At 48.7% G+C, this 25374-nt stretch overlaps 1 protein-coding gene across 4 annotated transcripts in view; it reads right to left on the bottom strand.

The window, feature by feature from the left end:
* The window catches only part of Myo5b (myosin VB), a 327773-nt gene that overhangs the window by 15863 nt on the left and 286536 nt on the right, over positions 1 to 25374 (bottom strand). For 2 of the 4 annotated variants that reach the window (XM_074069843.1, XM_074069844.1), the window contains exons 28-36: positions 22886 to 23122; positions 21992 to 22092; positions 16097 to 16174; positions 12732 to 12930; positions 8353 to 8446; positions 6040 to 6183; positions 4196 to 4347; positions 2520 to 2609; positions 359 to 509 (exon numbers count right to left, since the gene is read on the bottom strand). In XM_074069843.1, coding sequence (XP_073925944.1) covers positions 359 to 509; positions 2520 to 2609; positions 4196 to 4347; positions 6040 to 6183; positions 8353 to 8446; positions 12732 to 12930; positions 16097 to 16174; positions 21992 to 22092; positions 22886 to 23122 — 1246 coding nt within the window. The remainder of the gene's footprint in view (positions 1 to 358; positions 510 to 2519; positions 2610 to 4195; positions 4348 to 6039; positions 6184 to 8352; positions 8447 to 12731; positions 12931 to 16096; positions 16175 to 21991; positions 22093 to 22885; positions 23123 to 25374) is intronic. The other 2 variants (XM_074069845.1, XM_074069846.1) reach the window with 1 other exon arrangement.

Here is a 25374-nt window from a genome sequence, read left to right as displayed (position 1 = left end):
ATACATTTTTTTTCTTCATGTATGAGATATATAATGGGCAGGAGGATTATATTCCTTTACTGTATACCTTTTGAGCTTATCTTTATTATCTATGGAAATTTGTTGTGGGACAATACACTATAGAAAAAAAGACCATCTTGCTATGCTAGCATTGTGTATTTTCATGACATGTGTTGAAAATTTCACAGTTCTTCTCAGGCATGACACACACCCCTCCTCAAGCCTTCACCAAGATGGTCCTGGCTTTATGGAGGCCATGGCTGATATACTTGGTTCCCTAAAGGCAGAGCAAACTTACGTAGTCATTCCTCCTTCTAGACCCCAGGATAAGTGCCCAAGAGCTCCTGTGTCAGCTTACCTATCATAGGCTGCAACAAGCCCTCGGCGATTTTAATGAGCTGCTGGTAGATTTGAATGGAAAGGTCACTCAGCACCTGGCGGTATTCAGTGAGGTCAAAGTTCTTAAGACAGTGCTCATTCTGCTTTGCAGTGTTCTGGGTCATGAAGCCCTGTGGAGAAGAGGAGAGCATTGCTGGGATCCATGGTCCCCCAGACTCAGCACAACTTCTGGGGCTCTCGTCACTTTAGCAACCTCTTATTTGTGGGGTCCTATCTAGACCCTCCTTATGTAAGATGTTCTACAAAACCCTGCCAGTTCTTGAGGCCTCACTGATTGCCCTTGAACCTGAAGGCAGTAAAAAACTTCACATGACACAGAAGTCAAAACTATAAGTAAAAAGAGGCCTAAATCATTTAGTCCAAATCACTGTAGTAAAGTGATTTCCCTAAGGTACCAAAACTTAGATGGGTACAATGTCAGAAAAAGAGGGATCCATGCTTTCTGACTGTTGGGTTACCCTTTGTCATGGTTAATTTTCAAAACTTAATCAATCCTCCTGCCTTAGCCTCAAAAATGCTGGGATTAAAGGTGTGTGCTACCCATACCCAGGTCCAATGTTCTTTTTATTCAGGCCAAGGGACTGAATGGCAGCCAAAAAGATCAGTGCTTTCAAAAGGTGACCATCCCAGCATAGCCTCCTACACTGTACCAAGTTATAAAGCAATTTTTTGCTTTCTTTTGAGTCAGGGACTCACCCAGGCAGGCTGAAACTCTCGATCCTCCTGCCTCTATCTCCCAAATGCTGGGAGTACAGACATGTGCCACCATATCTGGCTCAAAGCAATTTTTAATAAAACAAAATCAGGCTGAAGAGGGAGTAACTGTGATCGCAAAGAGAGGGTCTTTCATTTATCCTCTTTGTTGGGACGACACAGACCTGGTTATGCTGTGACTCAAGTCTTGTCCTGAGAACGTAAGCATGTGACACAGTCTAATGTCATGGAGTCCTTGTCCTGCCCATCTTATATAATGCTGTTAGACTCCATGTAACTCTGGGTAAAGTGACGAGCCTCCATGGAACAACATTAAATGTTGTCCTATGCATAAAGAGGTCAGGTATTATATTATGGTTATATAACATAACATATAACCATATTAATAGGCCTCTGGTTTGAAAAGGTAGCTTTTTTTTCCTACTTTTAACCCATTCCTTTCAGGATAAAAGCAGGTGGACCAAACTGAAGTTCTGGTACTTGGGAGAAATGTGGAGGTGGAATGTGACTATATTCCAAAGAAGTTAAGGCTGACTGGGGTGGTGTATCTTTTTATTAACCCAGGGCACAGAGTGTCATAAACTGTTGTGGCACAAATGATGAAATAAAATTTTAAAAGTATTGCATTGTTTTCATTTCTGCTATATCTTGGCCTTGGGAAAGGTGGATAGGGAGATTTGTGAAAGGCAGGGGTGTGAGGGTGGGCAGGTCTCAAGCCAGTTGGAGAAACTGGAGGGAAAGGGTGCTATATGTTACTAGCTCAGAGGGTTAAATGGGCCAGGTTCTTTCAGGGACCAAAGATGGGAATGGAGAGTTGTAGATAAAGCCAGGCCCCAGAGGACCAGAGCAGAACATGAAATGATAGTGTCAATGGGACCTCAGACCAAGGAATCAAATTAGGTTGGAGGTTTGCAGCTGGTCTTCAAGGTCAGTTTGTACAAACACAGTTCTTACAAGGGACCATCTTTTCCTGGGGCCATCTTTATTATTCTGAAATGAACAGGCTAGCTGATTGGTTTAGACAGACTAGACATTGGAGCTTTCCTCCATCATTCACTGACATGGTTTTTCTAGGATGGCTTCAGATGTGTATGGTCACACAGGTTCCCAGGAAAGTCTCAGGGGCTCTGTGTCACTGAATGGGTCAGGCAAAACCATTTCCCTATCAATTCTACTTACTCAATTAAGGAGTATTTTTCAGGGACCCTTTAGCTCATTGACACTACCTGGAGGCAGGTATCCTCGCCTCCCTGCTGACTCCAGCTTTCAGTCAGGGATGTCTACAGTCTGAGGTCTCAGAGGGACTCTGGGGACCTTATAACTGCCATTTCCAAAATACCTTAGAACTGGAAGTAGGCAAAGCAGGAAAGCAGGACCATCTTCAGGACACTTATCTCACTACTCACCTCATCCCCACTGTACTGCTTTAAACAATGAAGGAGGCGGCAGGTGTTAGACAACCAGAATGATGTCATCTCAAAGTCATCATTGTGCTTCTGTGGAAAAAAATGATGTCCCCAACTATGAGTAAGTGCTTCCTATTGGGTGAAATGCTTACATGGTAGCTCTCTGTCCACGTTTGCCATCTTACCTAGAATTCCTCAGCAGCCCCAATGATGGGAAGGTCACTAACCAGTCAAAGGGAGGACACCCTTGCCAAGAGGTAGCTTTACTATTCCTCCATTATCTGAGATGGTGCACAGAACCACTCCCCATTCCCCTGATCAGTGGTGCACACACAGGGATATACACTAAGTACAGGCTGCCTCCCGTGGCTAACCAATGCCAAGCTAGGTGGCAGATGAGGCTTGCCCTAGTGATCACACACTCTAGTACAAACCCCAGCCTGGCCAGCCAGCTCTCCAACACAAGGGATGCTAGGAAGCATGACAGTTAAGTATTCTGGTGTCTTACTGATCAAGAGCTCAGATGCCAATGGCAATAAACTTGTAACTAATTGTCCTCAGCAACCCACACAATTTTGATCCTATTTCTACATTACAGCCACTGACCTCATGAGCCCAGTCTGTGAGGTAAGTATCATTACTTGAATAGTATGGTATGAGCTCTAACAATAAAATTAGGAGGATGGATACAGTGGCTGCGGGGATAGAACAGGTAAATTTAGCTTGGGATTAGGGAAGGTGTCTCTAAGGAAGTGATATCTGCAGTCAGTCCTAGGCTGACCTAGGCTGTCCTGACTCCAGCTGGAGCTTGTAAAAGAGGTGAAGGCTAGAGACACAGATCTGAGAGTTGCCAGCATGTGGACAATGCACATTCAGAGCTGTGAGCAGATCTCACTGCATATGGAGCACAGGGCATAGAAGACAATGCAGTCATTAGGGCACGAAGCCGTGTTCTCAGAGCAGGAACTACAGGCTCATGGGACCCAGAACTGATCTGGCCTCAGTACTCTTGAGGACAGCTTACATCCTAGAAGTGGCAAAGTTAGAGAGAGATGAAGACAGTCTCTAAGAGCAGCAACACTTGGGACTCTCCCTGTGGGCTAATCTCTAACACCTGGCCTCCACCCTCTGCAGCTAGGCCCGATCTCCCAGCAGGCTAGCTTGTGACTCAACTGGCTACCACCACATTTGTGAAGACCCTTGTTCCTTCAGGTGGCATTCCTGAGCTGTGTCAACAGCTTGTGAACAGCCCTGGCCTGTGGCCCACAATGCTTCCCTGTAAGTTGATGAGTATCAGCAGTTCTCCCTGTGCCACCACCCTGGGCAGCATGCACCTGGCCAGTCCTAGAAAGGTGGGGGAGGGCCTGGGTCCCAGGTGAGCCCCTGAGCTTGCTTCAGAGTAAGGCCCACCCACCGTTGGCTACAGCAGGACATCTCCCTAGCATCTGGGGCAGTGGGAAGCCAGGCCTTCTGTAAACCTGAGTATCCCTGGAGGACCAGGCTGGAGTCCTGGTTTTCTTGCCATTTCCAAGCCTGAGCCCCTTCCTCTGGGAACTGTCAGCATCCCACCTATGACAGTTGGAGCCTTGGCAGAACCCAGATAAAGAGAAGTGATGGTGAGGTGCTGGCTTTGCTCAGCCCACCGGGAACTGCAGCCTCCTGCGTGGGCTCCTTACCTTCAGGACTTTCTTAATGCCATTGATGGTGGAAGTCAGCAAGGAGTGCACCTTGAGGTCATCGCTGGTGTAATCTGCATGCCTGATACACATGTAGAGGATGTATGCAGGGAGGCAGGGCACTGTGCCTGACAGCATCTGGGGCTTCAGGTCTAATCGCAATGACAGAGGAGTTAGAGCTATGGAGGACACTCTGGCTGTCAGAATCCTTGCCTCAACTAGAAACACTTGCAGTATTTCCCTGTAGCTTATCTAGGAATTGACCTGTCATGAGGTAGGGGTGAGGGTGGGGCAGCAGACAAACTGCCTGGGATATGCACACTCCTCCTAACCCTAACCACCAGTAGTTGTAGACACTAGTTACAAAAACACCCTCACATTTCTAGCGCTGTACTACAACGCTGAAACAGGCTCCTATTGCCTTATCCTTACAACAAGGAGAAAAAGAGCCCACAAGTTACACAGATGCCATGGTCCTCAGCTAAGAAGGGGCTTGTCGCCAAAGGTTGCAGATAGGACCTGGCTCCTTCACTGGGGTGAGAATTCTGATTTCCTCAGCACCTGCAGGTCTTACAGGGTACAATGGATTCTTTGGCAGCCAGAATACAAAGATTGACCCTAAGAGAATTTGGCAAATTTTATGTTCCCAAAGACAGTCTGCCAAGAGCTAGGAATGCTGGAGCAACCTCTGCCCTGTGTGGCCATCAATTTGGGAATTACGTAGCTGCGCGTGTCCTGGTAACTCACAGCCAAAATGGTCTAGCAGGCCACTGCCACTCTGCCGTCTCCCCAGTGCCTGCTCAGCCTGTCCCTTCTCCAGCTGCTGTCTCAGATTTTGAGAACCTTGGGATTCTGCACGCTCACACTCAGCCCTTTGGCCCCACCATGCTAAAAGCCCCTGGAGAGCCAGGGAGAAGCTGTTCTACTGCTTCTGTTCCAGAGCACACCAGGAAAAGGAAACAGGTTTAAGCAGAGTGAAGGCAGGAGGCCAGAGCTTTGGGAGGAGATGTCTGGTGCGAAGGTGAGACAGCCTGCGGTGAGCCTGAATTCTGCGTTTCTAACCCTTCCCAGGAGATGCTGGTGCTGCTGATCCAGGGACCATGCTGTGAGCACAATTATTGACCTTGATTCTTACAACTTGGTGCTACTGGTACAGTCCCCTTCCTGATGATACATGTGAGAACACTGCCTCAGCCATAAGCTAGAAAGGAAAGGAGCAATCTGCACACAGGTCATCTGACTGCAGAGACCATGCTTGTATGTGCTGTATTACATAGCAATTATAAACTATGAAGCCTGACATAGACAGAAGGAATTTGAATCCTTGATCCACTTCTTGCCCACTGTGCAATGTGGGCAAGTTACCAGAATGATCTCAGTTTCCCCTGTGTACAGTGAGAATAGCATAGGGCCTATTTAAAGGGATGTGAGGATTAAGCAAGGTAAGGAGGCTATTGGGCTTGGCAGAGTCCCTGATAGCAGGATGTGCCCCATAAACCTGAGCTGCTGTTATTGCCAAAGTGCTGACATTCATACAGAGTTTTGCCAAGGAAAGGGGCACTGTGGCTGCTGCTGAGGCATAGCTAGCAGGACCGAGGCTGGCAGCTCCCCCATCTCCGTCCAGAGCAGTCAGGACAGACCCTCCCTTTCCCGAGTTTATGTGGGGCTGTGATGATTGGGGTGGGATCTGGAAAGGCGGTGGGTGGTTATTGGGGGAGCACCTGGAGGCAGTGGGTATGACATGGAAGTAGGGAGTGGGCAGGGCTCTGGGGGGATGGGATGGTTATGTTTGGGATGGGAGAAGGAGTAAAGGCTGATGTGTGGGGAGCCATGCAGGTCCTGACCTGTCACCAGGTTCCGGATGAGGAGGACCTCGTCCTCTTTGTGGTACTCCAGCATGCCCTGGAAGTCCTTCTCTTTCCGCTGGACCGTGACCTGCCTGGTGAGCTCATGCTGTCTCTTGTCACTCTGGGCCAATGCCTGGGTAGCTGGGTGGGAAAGGGATAACAAACATGAATGAGGACCTGAGGTGGAAGGCCTGCAGAGTTCTGCCCCTGGAGGGTGGGGGATGAACCTGTGGCTAGGGCCCAGCTCTCGGGGTTGCCAAGCTCCCACGCTACGTGTGGCAGGCTGTGGCTATAGGCTGAAGTCTCTGGCACTTGTTGTTGCAGCCCACTCCTGACAAGGCAAGGGGAATCCTTTGAAAGAACAATGGGCAGGTTTTAGACCAGAGAAGCCCTGTGAAGGTGTGAGACAGGGCGTTCAACCCAGCTAGCTGGTAGTTGCTTCTCTCTCCTATCAAGTTGCAAGAAAAGGGGGTGCCATCTTTCTAGCCCTAGATCTAGATCTTCTATGCTTGGTTCCCTTTGTGTGTCACATTATGACACAGCCACTGTACCACCTCAGGTAGGATGGTGTCAGTGGGGCAGAAATCCGTCCCTGGCACCCAAATGTAGAGTCACACTGGGCAACATCCTAAACGCATTCTGAACAACTACGTAAGCTAATTGTACAGAAGGAATGTCTTGGTGGTATAAAGGCCTGGTTAACCTTCATTCAGGCCTTCACCCCCCCCCACACACACCCAAAGGGGCCTGACTCCAAGCGGGGAGAGTGATAGAACCCACAGATTTACCCTCTAGCATACCTGGATAGCTACTGCACACAGGACACTGTCCTAAGCATCACTAAAACAACAGTCTCCAGCTGTGTCCCTGGCCACTCTAGCTAAGGAGACATGTCTGTACATTCACGTGGAAACATATTCCACACTGTAACTTGGCCAGGTACCAGGCCAGGAGTATGCACCATGAGCCCTGATGGTGGCTGGATCTGGAAAGACTTGATGAAGGTGGGTAGGACTCTCAACCAGGTGGGAAGGAGCTGGTCATCAACCCATTGGTCTCACTTCATACAAATGCCTGGACAGATGGGAGAGGAGCAGGGCAAGTGACCACTTAGGGTAATGTCTGTGGCTGGAGGGAGGTTCCGTGTGTGTGTGTGTGTGTGTGTGTGTGTGTGTGCAGGGCAGTGTGTGTATGCGTGTTTGTGTGTGTGTATGTAGGGCAGTGTGCAGGGGAGTACCACTTGAGACCTAGGTTTTCACTATATAGCCTGTGGGGAGACACAGGTAGAGAGTACTGTAAGCAGAGACAGGGCCTGGGAAGCTACTAAGTCACCTGGGAACAGCGGACCAAGACTGGTCACAGGGGAGTGGGAGGTACAGACACAGAAGCACTGGAGGAGAGGGTATGATGGGTCTTCAGGACCGAGCAAAAAGGGAAACCTGTAAACCAAGAAACTAGAAGGATGAGAACCCAAGGAACAGAAAACAAGAAATCCAAAGTGGGGGTGGGGGGTGAGGCAGGTACAGGACAGACCACCAGCTAGGCAGAGACCACATCTACCTGCATGTGCTGGTGTGAGGCCCAGATGTTGCTACCCTCCTAGAAGAGCAGGTGGACGGATGTAAGGAGGTAACTACTCAAATGAAACAACACCTGTGACCAGGACTGTGCTCAACAGGCCATAGCAATAAGACAGCGTACAAGCAGGAATCCAGCCCTGGGGTGGTGGCTTTTGAGCTGAGGGTTGCAGGATGAGAAGGGGTATCCAGGCAACAAGGAGCCATAGAGGGATCTAAGCAAGGTAGAAGGTGTTTAAGGAGTGGCACATAGATTCATGGTAGGGGGTCAGAGGAGAGACCATTGTCAGTGCTCCAGAAGACAGTGATTCAGACTGCCCTCCCCACACTGGGAAGCTTCATCCTGACACCCATGGCACAGAGTGAGGCCCCTAGGACTGGGGTCTTTGTGCTACATCATGTTCACTGGAAAGCCTTGCCTCCAACTCTAAGCCCTTAGAAGGCAGGGACCACTAGGTCACCTTCTCCATGTCCCACTTCTCCAGGCTGCAAAGACTGGTTCAGGGTAAGCATCAAACACCTGCTCAATGCATGTCTCGTCCTCCAGACTGCCAGCTGAGAATGTGTAAGCTTGAAGGGTCTGAATTCTATCACATGATTGCTACAGGCCCAATCACCAGGAAACTGGCAACGTAGACAGTGTGACAAAGGGCAGGCAGCCCAGACCTATGGGAGTGGCCAGGCACCTCTGCTCCACAAAATGTACACATACACACCCCCTCATGCACTCTACCTTCTAGGTCCTGGGCTTTCTTCATGTAAATCTTAAGCTGTTTCTTCAGCTTCCGCTCATTCTTTTCTAGCTTTTCCACCAGTTCTTTAAGGTCCTGAAAGCAGAGGGAAGCAGTGTGAGAACAGACTCGATCTCCACACTGGACAGAACGTAAAGTCCTTTCTGGAAGCAGAGAGGCCCAGGGAGGCCTGCGAGCTCAGTCCTGATCAGGAAGGCTGCCCCACTCAGATTCAGCTCCCTGCTCTGCAGCGCAGGAAGCAGGCAATGGGTCTGAGTTCATTCTCTCAGTAACGACATGGCAAACTCCTCCCATTCCAGCTCTTTGGCGCCTTGTGGAATCCCAGGGCTCCCCAAGCCAAGCCTCCTCAGGTTGCCATGCCGACCCCAGGGGATAACCCGCCTGGGTGTCCTGGGGAGGGGTGGGCACCACTCTGGGAAGGAACAGACAGGTGGAGGTACAGGGATGCAAGGGCACCAATATTACCTGGGGCCCAGAAGCCAAAAGGACAGCAGCTGTGGCCCCAGTCCCTAGCAACTGCTGCCACCGGGAGCAAGTCAGCTCACTGGGACCTGGAAAAGCAAGCTGTTGGGTAAGGATTTTGATGCCAGTAATACTGCCCTGATCCAGCCAGGCAGTGGTGGTCCTTTGCAGCAGGGGAGGCGGGGAGGAGGCTACAGCCCAGCCTCAGTGACTGCAGCAATGGCAAGACAGCAGCAAACATTCTGTCTTGAAAATATCTTGGGGGAATTTTTTTTTTTTTTTTCTTTTTGTGGTCCTTGGGATGGAACCCAGGACCTTGTGAATGCTAGACAAGTGATCCACCACTAAGCTACATAGCCAGCCCTGGGGGACCACTTTTTCAAAGGTTGGCCTACAGTCAAGAACAGGCCAAAAGCTCAATTCCAGTGCTGTGGCAACTATAGGCAACAAACCTGGTTATAGATAATTGCAAAGCGCTTCATTTATTATCTTGGTAAGAACGTAAAAATTAGAAAATAATTCTTAAGTTGAGAGGCTTCAACGGCAGGAGAGGTGCTATAGTGTAAACCTAGATCAGGACAGGCCAGGTGTCGGTGGCTCGTGCCTGTAATCCTAGCTATTCAGGAGGCAGAGATCAGGAGGATCATGGTTCGAAGACAGCTCGGGCAATTAGTTCCACGAGACCCTATCTTGAAAAACCCTTCACAAAAATAGGGCTGGTGGAGTGGCTCAAGGTGAAGGCCCTGAGTTCAAGCTCCAGTACAGCACAAAAAAAGTAGATCAGGATGGATAAGGGGCTCTGTGAGAGCCACTTGTACTAAGATCCTAGGCATCTTGAGAAGCTTTAGTAGCAATTCTTGGGGGAGGGGGGTGGTATGGAAAGTCTCCTGTGGATCCTCAGGCCTACTGGCTCCATCTTATCCTCAAGCATTGCTCCTAGCTGTGCTGAAGCACCCAAGCATCCCCGCAGCTCCCAGTTAGTGCTGCTTCATTGCCACCCCTCCTCTACCTTGCAGGGAATCCACAACTGTGGCCTTACTCTTGCAAAGGATGCATCCAGTCTTGGAGCAAAAAACAGCTAACCCAGTGAGTGAGGAACCCAGGCTGCTGCAGACCTGGGTCAGGACCACAGCCTGAGTACTGCAACTGCCAGCCAGTTCCCATGCACCTCCAGGTGACATTACCAAATGTGCTGTGTCTTTTTCACCCTGGGAGGACAGACAGTAAGTGTTCCAACACCTATTTTCAGCTAATTAAACACCAGACATTTCAACAAGGAGTCTAGCAGCCAGGCTTCCGTTCCTGTTCTGTCTTCAAGCTCTCACTTCCAGGCCAGCCTCTGTGAAGAAGCCCAGGAAATGCAGTCCTCCACCTGAATTACTCTGCAGAAGGGGACTTGGCACTGCTGAACTCCCTGCTGCCAGCTCTTTAGGCCAAAATCTGCTCCCAAATATCAGAAGGTCTCCTCAGTGTGCTAAGTGAGATTATGATTGTGTAAAGCTGTATTTCCCAAACTTGCAACACAATGAAACCACCTGGGCATCTTTAAAGCTTAAAATCAGCAAACTCAGGATAAACAAAAAGGAACACAAAGCTGGCAAACTTGTGGCACTACAAAGGCCCAAAGTCTACAGAGGCCAAAAGTAAGGTGGCCTACAGGACAGAGTTCAATCCATGAGGAATCTTGGCAATGAACAATGAGCAGGCCTGAAGTTATCTCTAAACTTTTCAAGCTGCTACCAGGAAACACAATCCTATCCTCCTTGCTACACAGCTCCACGAGAACATCTGTGGCTTTCCTGACCATTCCAGCTAGAAGTTTCCTAAATTCCTGTACCTTTGACCCCTGAGGCTCTCCAGAATGTTGCGTTGGGGTTCACTGTGTACACACACTCTCCATCTTGCTGGATGTCCATGTGTCCCTGGCCAGCACAGAGTAAGCATGAAGATGTACTCAACAGGGGAACAGAAAGCACCAACAGTTCCTGGATCCTGTTGTAGGCTGGGTCTGCTTATGAGTCACAGCCTCTGCCTGGTAAACAAGGCTAGTCACATCCAAGGAAGAGTCTCCTACAAGGCTGAAAGCTGGATCCTCCTTACCCCTTCTGGTCATCAACCCAGCTTCCCCTCACATTCCAGGGCTCACCACTCTGGCAGATAGACTCATGGTACTGTCTTCTTTTGTTAATCATCTCTCAAGGTTGAACTACCCACTCTTTCCATTCACTGAGTCTCCTAGGCTGTCCTCGTGAGTGAACACAGCATCTCCAAGATACACAGCCCTTTTTGCTAACTGGTCACCCACCATGTTACATGGCTGCCTCCTTTGTGTGGCAGAAGCTGGCCCAACAATTTAACATGTACCTTTCTTTCCACAAAACCACCTGTTTACACACACATGCAACACAGAGGGACATGCAGAAAAGGGAAAAGGAGGATTAGGTATATATGAAACCTGTTTGGAGAGCTGGGGTCCACTTCCCCTCTGTTATCAGCCCAACTTCAGGTTGCCTGGCTACATGGGGAAATAGCAGGCCGGCTGGCTTGTATGACCTGCTGATCAGGTTTGGGCACTGCTTGCTGCTTTCCCATAGGCACACTCCAGAAGGCAAGTGGCCTCCTCCTGCACTCTTGGCCTGGTGCCTTTGTCTACACCCTTCCTCTCTGATGGCTTGGGTCTGAAATGTCTCCCAAAGGTTACATGATGAAGGCTGTGGTGCAGCAGTGTTCAGAGGTAGGACCTTTGGGAGGTGACTGGACCATGAGGATATTAACTGAATCAACAAATTAACCCATTGTGGATTCATAGTTTAATGGGCTACTAGAAGCTGGTAGAAACTTTAGGAGGAGGGACCTAGCTGGAGGAAGAAGGTCACAGCGCCATGTCCTGAAAGAGTAAATTTTGTCCCCTTCTCCTCTACCCCCTGCTTTGCTTCCTGGCCACCATGAGGTAAGCAGCTTTGCTCTGCCAAGATGTTCTGGCTTTTCCTCAGGCCCAAAGCGACAGGACCAAGTGACAATGGACTGAAACCGTAAGTTGAAAGAAATCTTTCCTCCTTTTAAGTTGTTTATGTCAGGTATTTTTCACAGCAATGGAAAGCTAACACACTCACATACTCTGCTGGCCTACAGTTTCCATTCCCTTCATGCCTCTCCTCCTTCCCAAAACCTCCTCTCTGGATTCTTTCTCTTTCTGTAATACTTGCTGCTAATCCCATGTGGAATCATGTTTTCAAAAATACTATCTTCCTTCTCTCTCTGTTTTTATAATGTGCCTTCCTTCTCCTGACCTGTACACTATCATAGGAAAGATTCTCCCATCTCTTTGGCATCTGCCATGGCCTCCACCTGCAGAGATGATCACCAATAATTTCTCCTTCCACCAGGAGGTTGGTCTATCCTTACTACACCTGGCCTAGCCACACGACTTGTCTTGGTCAACAGCATGTAGCAGAAGCAGTACTACTGGTGCAGGGACTAGGCCTTAAGCAGCCCTGCAGCTACTGCTTTCATCCTCTTGGAAACCAGCACCAGGTACAGCAGCCAAGGCTAGAGCAATGAATGACAGAGGGCACAGAGACAAAGAGAGACTTCGGGAAGGAAGACTAAGGGTCCAGACATGGAAATGCTGTTGTCTTGGATTTTCCATCCCCAGTCAACACCATGCGGGGCAGAGATAAGCTGGCCTCACGAATTCTGTCTGAATTCCTGATCCAAATAGTGCTTGCTATTTTAAGCTGCTAAATTCTACTAAGAAAGAGGTATTTCAGTTATCTATCATCATCAGACTGGGAGTCTGATGGGCTACCTTGCCCATCTGGCTAAAAGCCGTCCCTCATCCTATTTTCTTCCAGAACATGACTTTCAAAGCTGTGATGAGGGAGGCATGGCTACCCACCAGATTCTCATTGGTCAGCCGGGAGATCTCCTGCTGGACTCCAAATTCCACCTGGGCCTCTGGGGAGAGCAGCAGTGTCTGGCAGAAGGTCTGCTGCTGTTTGTCCATCTCTTCCTTCAGGGCTTCCACCTGGGCCTGGAGATTCTCCACCTCCTCTTCATGTTCCAGGCTCTGGGCCTGCAGCTGTGCTTCCAGCAACCTGCACCGAGGAAAGTCAGACTGGTGGTCACGTGGCTCAGGTCAGCGGCCCCAAGTGAGGGCCACAGATAGAAACACAACTGGAGAGCACCAAGCACACAGCAGTAGCAACTGTACAGCCCCAATCAGGGATGAAGGCAGCAGGGAGACAGCCACTGATGTCACCAGGCAAGCAAGCCAACCTGTCCTCTTCTCAAATGATGGGAAACCAAGGCCAAAGGCACTCCTGGAGCTTAGGCCTTTTCCTCCACTCTCATTCCTCACTCTGTGAGTGTAATCTGTTGGTTTCGGCTTGAGAAGACAGTCTCCATGTCATGATTATCATCAGTACAAGTACATTTTTGATTTTGGCTTTTGGAGACAGGGTCTTGCTATGCATCCCTGGCTGACCTCAAATGTGTAGTCCTCCTGCCTTAGCCTCCCAGGTGCTGGGATTATCGGCATAAGCCACTGTTTTCGAACTTTAATAAATTTCTTATAGTAGCTTTAAAATAAAAATATCTATATCTGCCTCAAAATTCACAAGAATCTCTTCATAAAGGCAAAAGTAGAAAACTGAGCTATTATCTGCTTATTTTTCCTATAGTAGATTCTACACAAGTTTTAGAATGGAAAGGGATTAATATTTTTGCCTTTCTATTTATTTCCACCATTACTACCTTGCCTTATCTCATGTATGCAATTTTTATAACAATTTTCTCTCTAGCTCCCTTCCTCCCCCTACCAAAAAAAGCCCAACCACCACCACCACCACCACCACCAAAGACTATTTGCAAATGTTCTGGGGGAAGGTTTAAGATCAACTGGTGTCATGACAAGAAGCAGACAGACCCAGACCAGGTCTGGAAAGCACTGGGGAGAAGACTCCAACTCTCACTGTAAGAGGCCCAAGACCAGGGCGCCAGGCACTTTTGGGAGTGCACCTTCTCCACTGTGATAGAAGGCAAGGGCTTCTGCAGGATCAGAGGCAGCCTCACCTTTGGAAGCTGACACTAACACAATTTCAGGCAACAGTGCCAACTTCAGGGACTTAATTACCTGATCCAGCTTTCTGATCAGTGCAGCTGCCTTCATAGGCAAGAAAGATAGGGGGCGATGAATGAAAGGAGCCCTGAAAGATTTCCTGATGTAGTCTATGCCAGGGAAACACCTGGTCTTTTCCTGGGATGTAGAAAAGATTCTAAGCAGAGCTAGGCATGGAATTATGAGGTGGGAAGTACCCAAGGGACAGCTGCTGGAGCCCCTGCTGCCCAGGAGGCAGGAGGGGCAGCCCCTATGTTCTTAAGAGTGGTTTGGAAGGTGAGAAATGCTGTAATAAGAAGGAAGCAAGAGAGGGCAACTCTACACCATTGGCAGAAGCAACCATGTCTTAGGTAGCTGAGTGAGCTTCATAGAAGCATAACACCCACTCCCAGTGACTTCTCAGTCAAGTGTCACAAATGAGTGAAGATGTGATAGCAGAACTCATCCATTCACCACAAGTCTATTACCAAAGCAAAACAGTAACACGAGGATTGTGGAGGCTAATTTGGTAATTAAATCAGCATTTTAGATGGCATACAATATTTAGATAATACCAGTAATCCCCAGTAAGGTGTAAATTTGCAGAGAACAGAGACTCAGGTTCTAGGCATGCTGCCTGGGGAAATAGCTCCTGACTCATGTGATGTGCTCCCTACCACATCTGTCCTCCTCGCCAAGTGGACTCAGCCTGGGGTCTGTGCAAGGTACACAAGTACTCAAGTATCAAGCTGACCTCCTCATCACACAGAAGAGAACACTGAGGCCAAGGGAGGGTAGTGGCCTCAGCCAAGGGGCAGGTTAATTCTACATACTAATATATTCACTTGCTTATTCATTACACCACAGACAACCTAAGGACACAGAAGCATGAGGAATGCCCTAGTCTCCCACATGGGTCCCTCTTCCTACAGAGCAAACTTCTGAGTAGACAGGACTCCGATTTTGTGGAACCACCACTACAAAACAGAAGGGGCAGCTGGTGCTTCCTCCCTGCTTGCTACTGGCCAAGCATGTGCACAACTTTCACCTGTATTACCTTTTCCCTGATGGTGACCCTGTCCGGCAGGGCCTATTCTCATTTTTCACCTGCCGAATGAAGAACTTGACCCAGATGTCTCTAGGGCCATATTTGAATCCAGAGAAAGGCTGAAGAGCCAGGAGACTTGCTATCTCTCTTGTTGTCACCTTATCAGTGACCACATGAGGTGAGCATGAGCTGAGGGTGGTGGGCTCCTGCACCAGCGTCACCACCTGCTGAGGGAGCTGAGTCTAGCAGCCTCGGTTTCCTCCTCTGGGAAACATGCCTGATGACCATTGACGAATCTCTTGTTGGGAGGCTCAAATGCACAAAGCTATGCCTCAGCCCCTAAAAGCAACAAGCATAGGACAGACCATTGTGCTGTGTTTTGTCTGCACATGCTGAGCCTCTTGGCTAAACTGCTCACCCCCTGAAGACTGATGGGTACCAGTTCAGAGTCTGGTACCAAATGCTGTACCAAATGCTGTACTATCTGCTTAACCAGCAAGGGCCTTAAAGTCCCCAAGCTGCAGTGCCCTCCATGAGGGGGATCTGAGTGGGTCACACATGCTCAGCTCTTGGCTGTGATTGTCAGCTGGGGAATCCCTGAGATTTGGATCAGCTGTGTGCTCATGGCAAGTTCCCAGGAAACTTGCATTGTAGCAGACATGTAAATCAGGCTGATTTACATCAGCCTGGCTTATGGCTGATCCTGCAGAGTTAGGAAGGTCTCTACAGAGTATGGATGCAGCACAGGGCTGGGGGTCCCCAGAGATAAGTTTCCTTTTTCTCCTTGCTCTTAACAGTGGTGTCTGTTACCTGGCCTGCAGCCATGTAAGATTCTGTCTTCCTATCTCCATGCCTACATCTACATGAGAGGTTAGACCGCAGCGTTTGTGAGGCTCAACTGGGTCACCCAGTATGCTCATCTTGACCCAGACAAGCAGCCTTTGCTGACCTCATCCACACAGCCCAGACACAAAGTGACAGATGGATGACCCCAGGGACTGCCAGCCAGAAGCCTATGTGAACTGTGCCCCTCACCCATCTGGCTGAAACACAAGGAGTGTAGATGTGAGCAGGCACACAGATAAAGCAGACACAGGAGGACATGAGTGCATTTGACCTGGCAACTTGCTTTAGGCCTTGGTAGGCCAAGCCGAGTTCTCCATCTTCATTCAAATAGCCCCAATCCTCAGTCTGGCTAGAAATAAAGGACAGAGAACAGGGTGTTGTGTGTAGAGGGGAGACAGGTAGGCAGAGACCCAGAACATGAAACAATTGTAGCCAAGGTTTGGAGATAGAAAAAGATGAGGCTTGCAAGATCCCTTGTCCCCCCTTCCTCTCTGGCTCCCCACTTTGGATGCCTGTAGCTAGCATTTCCCATGAGTTTCTTAGGTTTTAGTTACTGCCTGGGGGAGGGGTTCATGTACTCTGAAGGAGGGTACAGTAAAAATCGTAGGTGAGAACACATTGCTGAAGATCCGAAATACTACTGCACTTGTTCTGATACCTCTGTAAACAGTGGCTACATAGCAGTAGCATGGGCTGGCAGCAGCGTGCCCACCTCTCACACCTACCATGCTTCCTTCTGTCAGAATGGGGAAAGATGTAAAGAAGGCTGGGAGGAGAGGACCCCTTGTGTGCATGGGGACCTGCAGGTGGTGAGCAGACACTCAGTGTGAGGGAAGGCATGGAACCACACAGCAGCAGGTGAAGCACTTGGGAGGCATTTCAACCAAGGTGGAAGCAAGGAGACTGCAGTTTTTCCTGCTTTTCCAGGTGCATCTCCTTAACTAACCTTAACTCCAGCTCTCCTTGCAGAGTCTTGTGTAAAGAAACAGCTTACAAATTTTTAAGATGAGAACTGAGTCATCTGTGCTCTTGACGTAGGCAATGGGAACACTGTTTACTCGACTTGGGAGGCAAGACATTTGGCGCCTTCTACCCGTGAGCTGTTCCTGTTTCCAGGTCGTGCAGCATCAGCTCAGTTTTAGCAAGGGTGGTTCCTGGAAGGCAGGCATGTCAAATGCTCCTCTCCCATTACGTCACCACTTTGAATAGCCCTGGGCACACAGAAATCCTCAAAGGCCAGTGGGACTGGTGGTGAAGGATGCGAATCATAGGGAACTGTGTCCATGCTGCCTAGTGGAAGAAGCAGCAGCCCCTTCCTAACTCGAATCCATTCCCAGTAATAGTTCTGACCCAGGCTAGTCACTGTCCTGTTCTGTCAGGTTTTGTGTGAAGCCTAAGGGTTGAAACTACTGTTCCAGATCCCCTCAGAGGACAGCCTCAAGGAGGAGGTCCTCAGACCCTGCAGAAGAAGCTGCTTCTTGGGCAGAGGTGGTCACATCTGCACAAGGTCTTCCTGAAAGTCTGAGGGAAAGGAGGGGGAGATAGTGGTGAGGACACTTTGTGGCCTCTCTCTATGGCTCTGTCCCCTAGGTCAACCCTTTACCATAAGAGCATCTCCCTGCAGCTGGACAGTGAGGGGGACTAGTGCCAATAAGGTTATCTTGGAAACCACTCCTATCTAGGACTTCTGCTCCACCAATGCCCAGAGCTCCCTGGCACACTGCATTTGGTAGACTTTGCCTTTCCCTCCCATAGTCAGCACTTAGTTGCCCTGGGTGCTCCTTTTGTTATAGAAAATCCCAAAGGAGGCTGGGCACAGTGGCTCACACCTGCAATACTAGGCAGAGATCAGGAGGACTGTGGTTTGAGATCAGCCTGGGCAAAAAGTGAGACTCCCACCTCAGCAAACTGGGCATAGTGGTATATACCTGTCTTCCCAGCTATGCAGGAGGGCACAGATAGGAGGACCATGGTCTGAGGCCAGTGTCAGGCAAAACTGTAAGACCCTACCTAAAAAAAAAAAATGACTACAGCAAAAAGAGCTGGGAATATTGATCAAATAGTAGAGTACCTACTTAGTGAGCATAAGGCCAGGCCTTGAGTACAAACCTAGTATCTAGCATTGCAAAAAAACAAAACAAAAAATCCACCAGGACCCAGGGCTGTGCTAAGTGGGGCGACACTAGCCCTTTCCTTTCTCAGGTTTTACCACTGTGTTCAGCTAAGGCCCTTTGGTAGCAGTCTTTAACCAAAGGAGAGGCCACAGGAGGACCTGTGGGCACAGCTGCAGGAATTCCCGGGGAGGCACTAAGGGGAATGCATCAGGATTGAGAAGGATGAACACAGGAATCCTCTATGCCAGCCATCTCCCTTTCCTCACACCCAGAGACACTGACACCTGGCTAGAACTGAGGGATCCCCTGGCCTTTCTGGGAAGTGCTGGCTGGCCCGAGAGTCCGGGAGGGCACCTATGACCATAGCTGCTCTGCAGGGTGGCATGTGTGTGAAGCTGGGATATACATGAGCAAGTCTGTGTTAATCCCCATGTCACCAGCCTCACAGGGAAACACAAAGTTCTGAATTCTGTAACATACCAGGTATGTGGACAAAGAAAAAAGGCAAGAACTGTACAGCACAGCACTCAGGAAATCAGGTATACCAGTACATGAAAAACCAGCAAACCAACTCTTTAAAAGCCCTTTGTTCTTAGATGAAAAGGAACCAAATCCCCAGAGTCACTCTCATTACCCTTCACCTTAGGGACAGGGGTCAGGGAGGGAATACCACCTACTGGTGTGAGGAGGACCCAAAAAACTCAGCATAAGGGAACTCATTTTTAAAAAATGTGCTTTATGTCAATAATAAATCAACAAATATTCACAGGAGAATCTCCTGTGCATAGGCTGAGCCCTGTTCCCAAAGAGGCCACACACACACACAAATAAAAAGGAAAAAGCAACAAGCAGACTCTGACTGCAGGAGGCAGCAAGGGCCGGAGTTTAGGAAACTGGCTGGAGATCCAGGCATCCCAGGCAACTCCCAGCTTCAGTTCTCACCAGCCCTCCCTGGTACTCCCTGTTTCTCCACATGTCAGGTGGAAGTGCTCAGCTAGATAAGTGCAAAGGTTTTTTTTCCCCCAACATCTTTAATTATTAGCTGTAGAAGTTATGCACCACAAAATGCTTGGAAAATAACTGACTTTCCATTTGTGGTGATCTTGAAAGAACCTATCAAACCACCACTATGCTGTGGTGAACAGCTTGCCTCTGGTCAGCTCAGAAATGGTCAGTCTCCCAATTCTAGAAAGATCCCCTGTGTGCTTCAGGGATACTCCAATTTCTTTAGTTCACACATGTGCTTTCTACTGAGGATATTTGCTGGGATCTCTGAGACGCAGAAGGAGGTACCCCAAACACCAGGAACACAGAGAAGCAGCTGAGAACACAGGCCTGCCACACTTGTGCTGCTGGCTCAGGACTAATGGAACTGTAAGAAACCAAGGGGGACAATGGCCTCCTAGAAAGAAGCCCAGAGATTCTGGCCAGGAATGGCTACAGGAAGGGCTCCAGATTAGGGAGCTGCAGAACCAGGCTCTTCCCACCTCCTCTGCCGTGGTGAGCAAGACATTCTGCTGCAGTGGAGCTCAAGGCTTATTTAGCCATGACTTCAAGCAAAACTCCAGGAGACTGCACACACTTCTGCCTTGCCAACCACAGTCTCCACTGTCCAGATGGGACCCATGCAGGGTGTGTATGTACAAAAATACTAACCCCACATGTATCTACCCTAGCTTAGGTGAAGCAACAAAGCTATTCCCCTGCTGAGGACCTCCTGTTGTTTCTTGGGATATGCAGAAAAGGCCCAGTAATGCACCATCAGCCTTGCTTTGGAGTGCTACAGCCTAGGCAAGGTGTCAGTAGAGGTGGCTATGAGTCAAAGCAGTACTGTTCTTGGAGTCACACCTGACTCCCTAGACATATTGGTGCCCCATTCTAGCTCTGTGACCTTGAGTACCTGTCTAGAGGTGGGGGCTGGCCTGAGAGCAGCAGTAACCTCTCCCCCAACTCATTTCTCCCAGAGATGACAGGCTTCTAACGCCCAGCTCCACTTTCTCAGTCACCTCGTTCCCTTAGCTTTCCCATATGTCAAATGAACGTAGTGAAGCTGGTTCCTCTCAGTCCCCAAGATGGAAGCATAAGAAAGCATACAGAAGCAGAAAGGTGATCCAGGTTCCTGGAGCAGGTGTTACTGCTGCATCTCCCCCAACACCTGCAAGAACTCTGAACTTGAGGACCATGGACACTTAGAGGATGGTGACTGGGATATAGGTGTCTGGGCTCTCCCCAGAAATCTAACCAAAACTGTGACTAACATCAAATTTTTCTAGGGACAGAATATATTTCAACAAAATTCTAAAGAGAACCCCCAAACACACATGCAAAACTGAGGCTGCATTGGAAGAGACAAACCTACCAGTCACTTCTTTGGCACTTGATGTGGTAAGGCACCTCCCCTCCTCAAGGCAGCTGCTATTAGTTGCCTATTGTATGCTGGGATTGCTGGAAATGGAATTACCTTGCTATAACAGAAGCTATTTTTATCATTGCTGTAAAGATGACAAAGTCAGGATATTATACAGCTCTGGGAACACATAGAGCTGGCACTGGATCCCGTGGGGATAAACAGAAAGAAGGCTGATAACAGCTTTGGCTCTGAAGATCAGAGAGATAAGCCCAGAATAGGCAGCAGCTTTCTTTCTACTTTAATTTAACCTGTGCTTTTTTCTTATTCATCTCATTTCTTATCTTCAACCCAGGACAATTTAAAATGACCAAATCTTGATCCCAGGTTTAGTGCTAAGACAGTCACCTTCATACCTTTTCTCCCTCCTTTAGGGAGAATTACCTCTCTGGAAATACATTTTGTGTCCTCCAGGGACCTGCAACACCACTGTCTTCTGATTTCTTCTTTAGGGGGCCAACATAGCGCCAGCCTAGGAGCCAGGCCTTTTGGATTCTACCTTAACTCAGATAAAGGGCAGCTGTGTGCCTGGGCCACTAAACCTTTCTGGAGTTTCTTCGTATGCATCAGAAGGTCTGGAAATCCAAGCACTGACTCTTCAGTGGCTATGTGACATTCACGAAAAAAACAGGTCATACTCAGAATGCCACCTACTGATATCTTCCAGAAGTGTTTATTGTTTTCACCAATTCTCAACAGATGTTCAGTTATATGTGGATAGCTCAACATGCAAAGTGTTGAGGTAAGAGTGAAAGGAAGCCAGGGAAAAGGCCAGCTCTAATTTTACAGGTGCCTACATGGGCTCAAAAAGGTCCATGATAAAGGCCGATGATAAAAGTGGTAACAATTACTACATGCTCACCACTTGTTCAAAGTGCTTTACTCAGAACTAACTTACCCACAGCAGGCACACTGCTGTGACTGTCCCCAACTCAAAGGTGAGGCACCCAAGGCACCAAGTGCTCACAAAATAGCAAGGGAGTGGACTCCAAAGCCCACATTCTCCACTCTCTGCCATGCTACCACGGGGAGTCATCTTCCTTCTTCCTTCCACTGCCGATCCTTAGCTCTGCTGCCTCGCTTGGGCAATCATTCCCTTTTGCCTTGATGCTTAGTTAGCTAATCCTTGAGGAGAACCAGGGGCTATTGGTTAATACAGTCTAGAGAAATTGCATTTTGGCTAACATGGTGGAGGAAAACGCTCCCACTCAACATTGGTAGTGCCTACTTGGGATGGAGTCCCAATGGATGAGTGAGGGTGACACTGCAGTATGCAATGCCACTTTTAGGTGGGCTCCCACTAGGTCAGCTCCCTCTACGTGAGAAAAGCCATCCTTGGCCAGTCTATCACAGTCCTCTGCCTCCTGTCATCCTCCCAGGGAAGCTCCCCAATCCTAACACTTTTCAAGGGAGCTGGGTTGCAGCTACTCCAGGTGTGCCAGTCTCACTGATGCTAACAGCAGGCTTCCCAAGCGCCTGGGACTAATGGAGTCCCCCTCTGCCCCCTTCCCTTACCTCCTCCACTAAATAATTTCCCAAAGCTAAGCACATGACCAGTGCCTCAGAACAGGTCTCAACAGGTTGGGTTGGGTGAGGCTCTCCCATGGCCTTCTCCAGATACAGCTTACAGAGAGGTGGGCTTTACCTGTTTGTCTGGCAGACTCCATGGTAGGCCTCGATGGCATCTTCCTGGTCCACATGCTTTTCACTGTTAGGCCAACTTGTTCTGGCATTAATGTTTGGCTCCTAGAAGACACCAAAAAAAAAAAAAAAAAGTAACTGGTCATACAAGCAACTGCCATGACTTCAGACGTAGAGGTATAAAAATATGCTTTTGGGGAAAAGATGAAGGCCTGGAGGAACTCAGGTAACTGCAGTTAAATGCAGGCAGGACTGTGACTTCCGAAGTCCACACTGGAGGGGACACAGAATGGCAAGGCCTGGCTGTGAGGCACTAAGTATAAGCAGTGAAGCAGATGGCAAGGGTAGTGCCCACGGGAGAACACACTTCGTGTCCAGAGGACAAGATTAAAATCTGGCTCAGGGTTGGGTCCCAAGCCATGTCAGGGCCTATGGCCAGAGCGTACAGCCTATTAGAGGCCACGGAGTGACCCACGAGGCCTCCATCCCCTCCCTGCTATTCTACAATCTGTCTCCGAAGGTGAGAACACTAGGAACAAACACTGAGACGTGCCACCATGGGAGGCCTGCGCGAGAAGAATAATTCTCACCACTTCAGAAACAAAGTAAACATCGAGGGGCCTGAGGTGAAAAACATGGCCACCTCATGTGACCTATCTAACTCTTTATTATTTCTTGTGAACATCTTCAGAAGATTCTAGAAACTTCTAGCTTCATCTCTCAGGAAAGTTTATGGTAAAGGGGCAGCAAGTTTGTTATACTGCTTTTGGAGGAGACCCCAGTGTAAGAGACTCTGCCCTTTCAGCTTTAAGGCCTTCATGGGTAAAGAGATGGGAGAACACACCTCTGTTACCTAGTGACACCCCAACAAGTCCAACCACAGCCACTGTCTTGTTACCGTGCTCTTGCCAGCGAGCCGCCGCTGGTCAGTGCTCATGATCTGGGTTCTGAGGATGAGCACCTCCTCCTTGCGGACTTCAAGCTCCTCATTGGTCAGCTTGAGCTGGTTCAGCAGGAGGTTGTAACTGTCTGGAGAGTTGTGGGTGGAGTTCTGTGTGGCTTGGTCGGCTACAGCTTTCCTAAGCTCGTTCAGGTCATTCTTTAGCTTCTTGTTCTCTGACTCCAGCTCTTGCCTCTGGAAGACAACCAGAGTGACATACTCCATTACTTCTGGGACCCAGGGTACTCTTTCTAGGTGGGCCTCCTCCTCTCCTGCCGTGACCAACTCGCTCTGTCTGCTGAAAAGTGAGGAGCAACCTTCCCATTTTAATGACGAAATACAAGGCAAAAGTTCTGACTGCCATTAGCAAGCAATCTAAACTGGGGCCCGGATTTGAACTCACGACCCCAGGCTATGAGTGTGAAGCATCTTACATAACTCCTCTAGAGAATTTCCCCAAAGTGAGTCTATAAGTTAGTGTTTCTAAGCACATTTAGCTATAAAATATCCTTAGGGAAATGGTGGGCTGATAATTGTACGTTTTTTTTCGTGGTGCTGGGGATCAAAGTCAGGGCCTCATGAATGCTAGATAAAAACTCTATCACCACTGAGATATACCCCAACCTTGGGCTCACAGTGTCAAACAAGATGCTGTTAACACAGGACTTTCTGGAGTCAGTCATGGGATTTGTGATCTTCCCAGAGGATATGGAGTGAAGGGTTTCCTAAGTTTTATTTGTCCGTGGAGCCTTCTGTTTTCCAAGGAACATCACATGGACTAATGTTTTAGAAAACATACTAGGAACAGTGTGTTGTCATTCTGGTCATACAGAAAGTCACCAACTGTCAATGTCAGCAAAGGAAAAACTACCAGTATACACAGCTAGAACCACTACTGAAACTCAACTTTGAAATGTATTTCATGTTTTTGGGGTAGTATATTTAACTTTGTGTTTGAGACATAGTTTGATAACTGTAAGTCCGATAACCATACGTAAATTACTAGTAAGGCTCTGGCTTAGATGGGATTCAAAATTTATCAGAGAAAACTCAAACACTGCAAGTAGGCTTTGCTTGCATGTTTGCAGAGCCACAGGAGGACAGAACCAGGACACCACTGGGTAGAGTCTCTGTTATTCAAGTGAGGAAGCTAAGTCTAGAAGGTGAAGGCTTATGGCAAATTTAGAGCCTGAGCCAGGAAGAGAGGCTGGGACCCCCACCTCCTGGTGCAGGGTCTTTCTACCACTCCATCTTCTCTGGGAGATTTAGAGCCATGCTTGGACAGAGTGATTCTGTAGACTCAAGAGGGTCTTGGTGTAAGGCAATTAATCCTTAATGATCATTGATGAGCTCATCAAGCCTATGGTGAGTCTATTAAGTTCAGGAGTTCAGAATATACTCAGTGCCTGTGTGGTTTACCTACTGGAAGCTGAGAGCCATCCTTAGGAGAGTGGGCATTCCATGGAAGAGGAATGGTAGAGGGGCACCAACTTGAAGCAGAGCCTTGTCCTCATCTTGGCTCAAGGTGCACCCTTGCACAGCCCTGGCCCTTGGCCTTCTTGGGTGTGGTTTAAGGGAGTGACAGTAGAGGTTGGCTAACATTTTCTCCAGCTCTGATCAGCCTGATGGGTTCAGTGATGGCAGCCAGAGGCTAGTATCTGTGCTACAGCCTCCTCAGGTGCCCACTCAGCCTGACATCATGTTCCAACACAAACAAGGCTAGACTGGGGTGAGACCAGCTGTTTGTCACGAGGATCTCCAGGCAGGGCACAAGTGTGAAAGGTCTATTCACTCCATCCTCCAGCCATCCCTGGACACTTCCTCCCTGAGCCACACCCCATAGTTTCCACCAATCGCCTCTGCTCTCCTGCCCACCTGCCCATCATTTTCAGCATTCTTCCTGATCGAACAGTGTCCCAAAGAGGGTACATGTGCTTTACTGTGGTAAAAAATGTAAAATTTACCATGTCAACTATGTTCAAATGCACACTTCTGTAGCATTAAGTACATTTGTATTATTGTGAACCATCACCACCATCATCTGAAGAACTTTTTCACCTTTCCCAACTGAAACTCTGTCATTAAAAATCCCCCATCTTCCCTCTCCAGTCCCTGGCAACCACCATTCTACTTTCTAAGTATCTCATACAAGTGGAATCGGATAGTATTTGTGTGAAAAACCTGATTTGTACTTTTTAGATGGGCTTCATCATGACATTTCTATGCATGTATATAAAGTGCTTGGATCATATTCACCCCCCATTACCCTCTCTTGCCCTCCCCTCCTCTCCACTGCCTTTCCTCTTCCCAAATATTTTTGATGCACTCAAATGTCATGCCATGCTAGCTGGATGACAGTGGAGTTTGGTTACTTTATCCTTTCCTTCCACCATCACACACTAGGCACCAAGCTCAGTGCTATGTGTACAGCGCCTGCTTAGAACCCA

The sequence above is a fragment of the Castor canadensis genome, chromosome 4 (assembly GCF_047511655.1).
Source record: "Castor canadensis chromosome 4, mCasCan1.hap1v2, whole genome shotgun sequence".
Classification (NCBI taxonomy): domain Eukaryota; kingdom Metazoa; phylum Chordata; class Mammalia; order Rodentia; family Castoridae; genus Castor; species Castor canadensis.
This window is presented reverse-complemented; position numbering and strand designations above follow the sequence as displayed.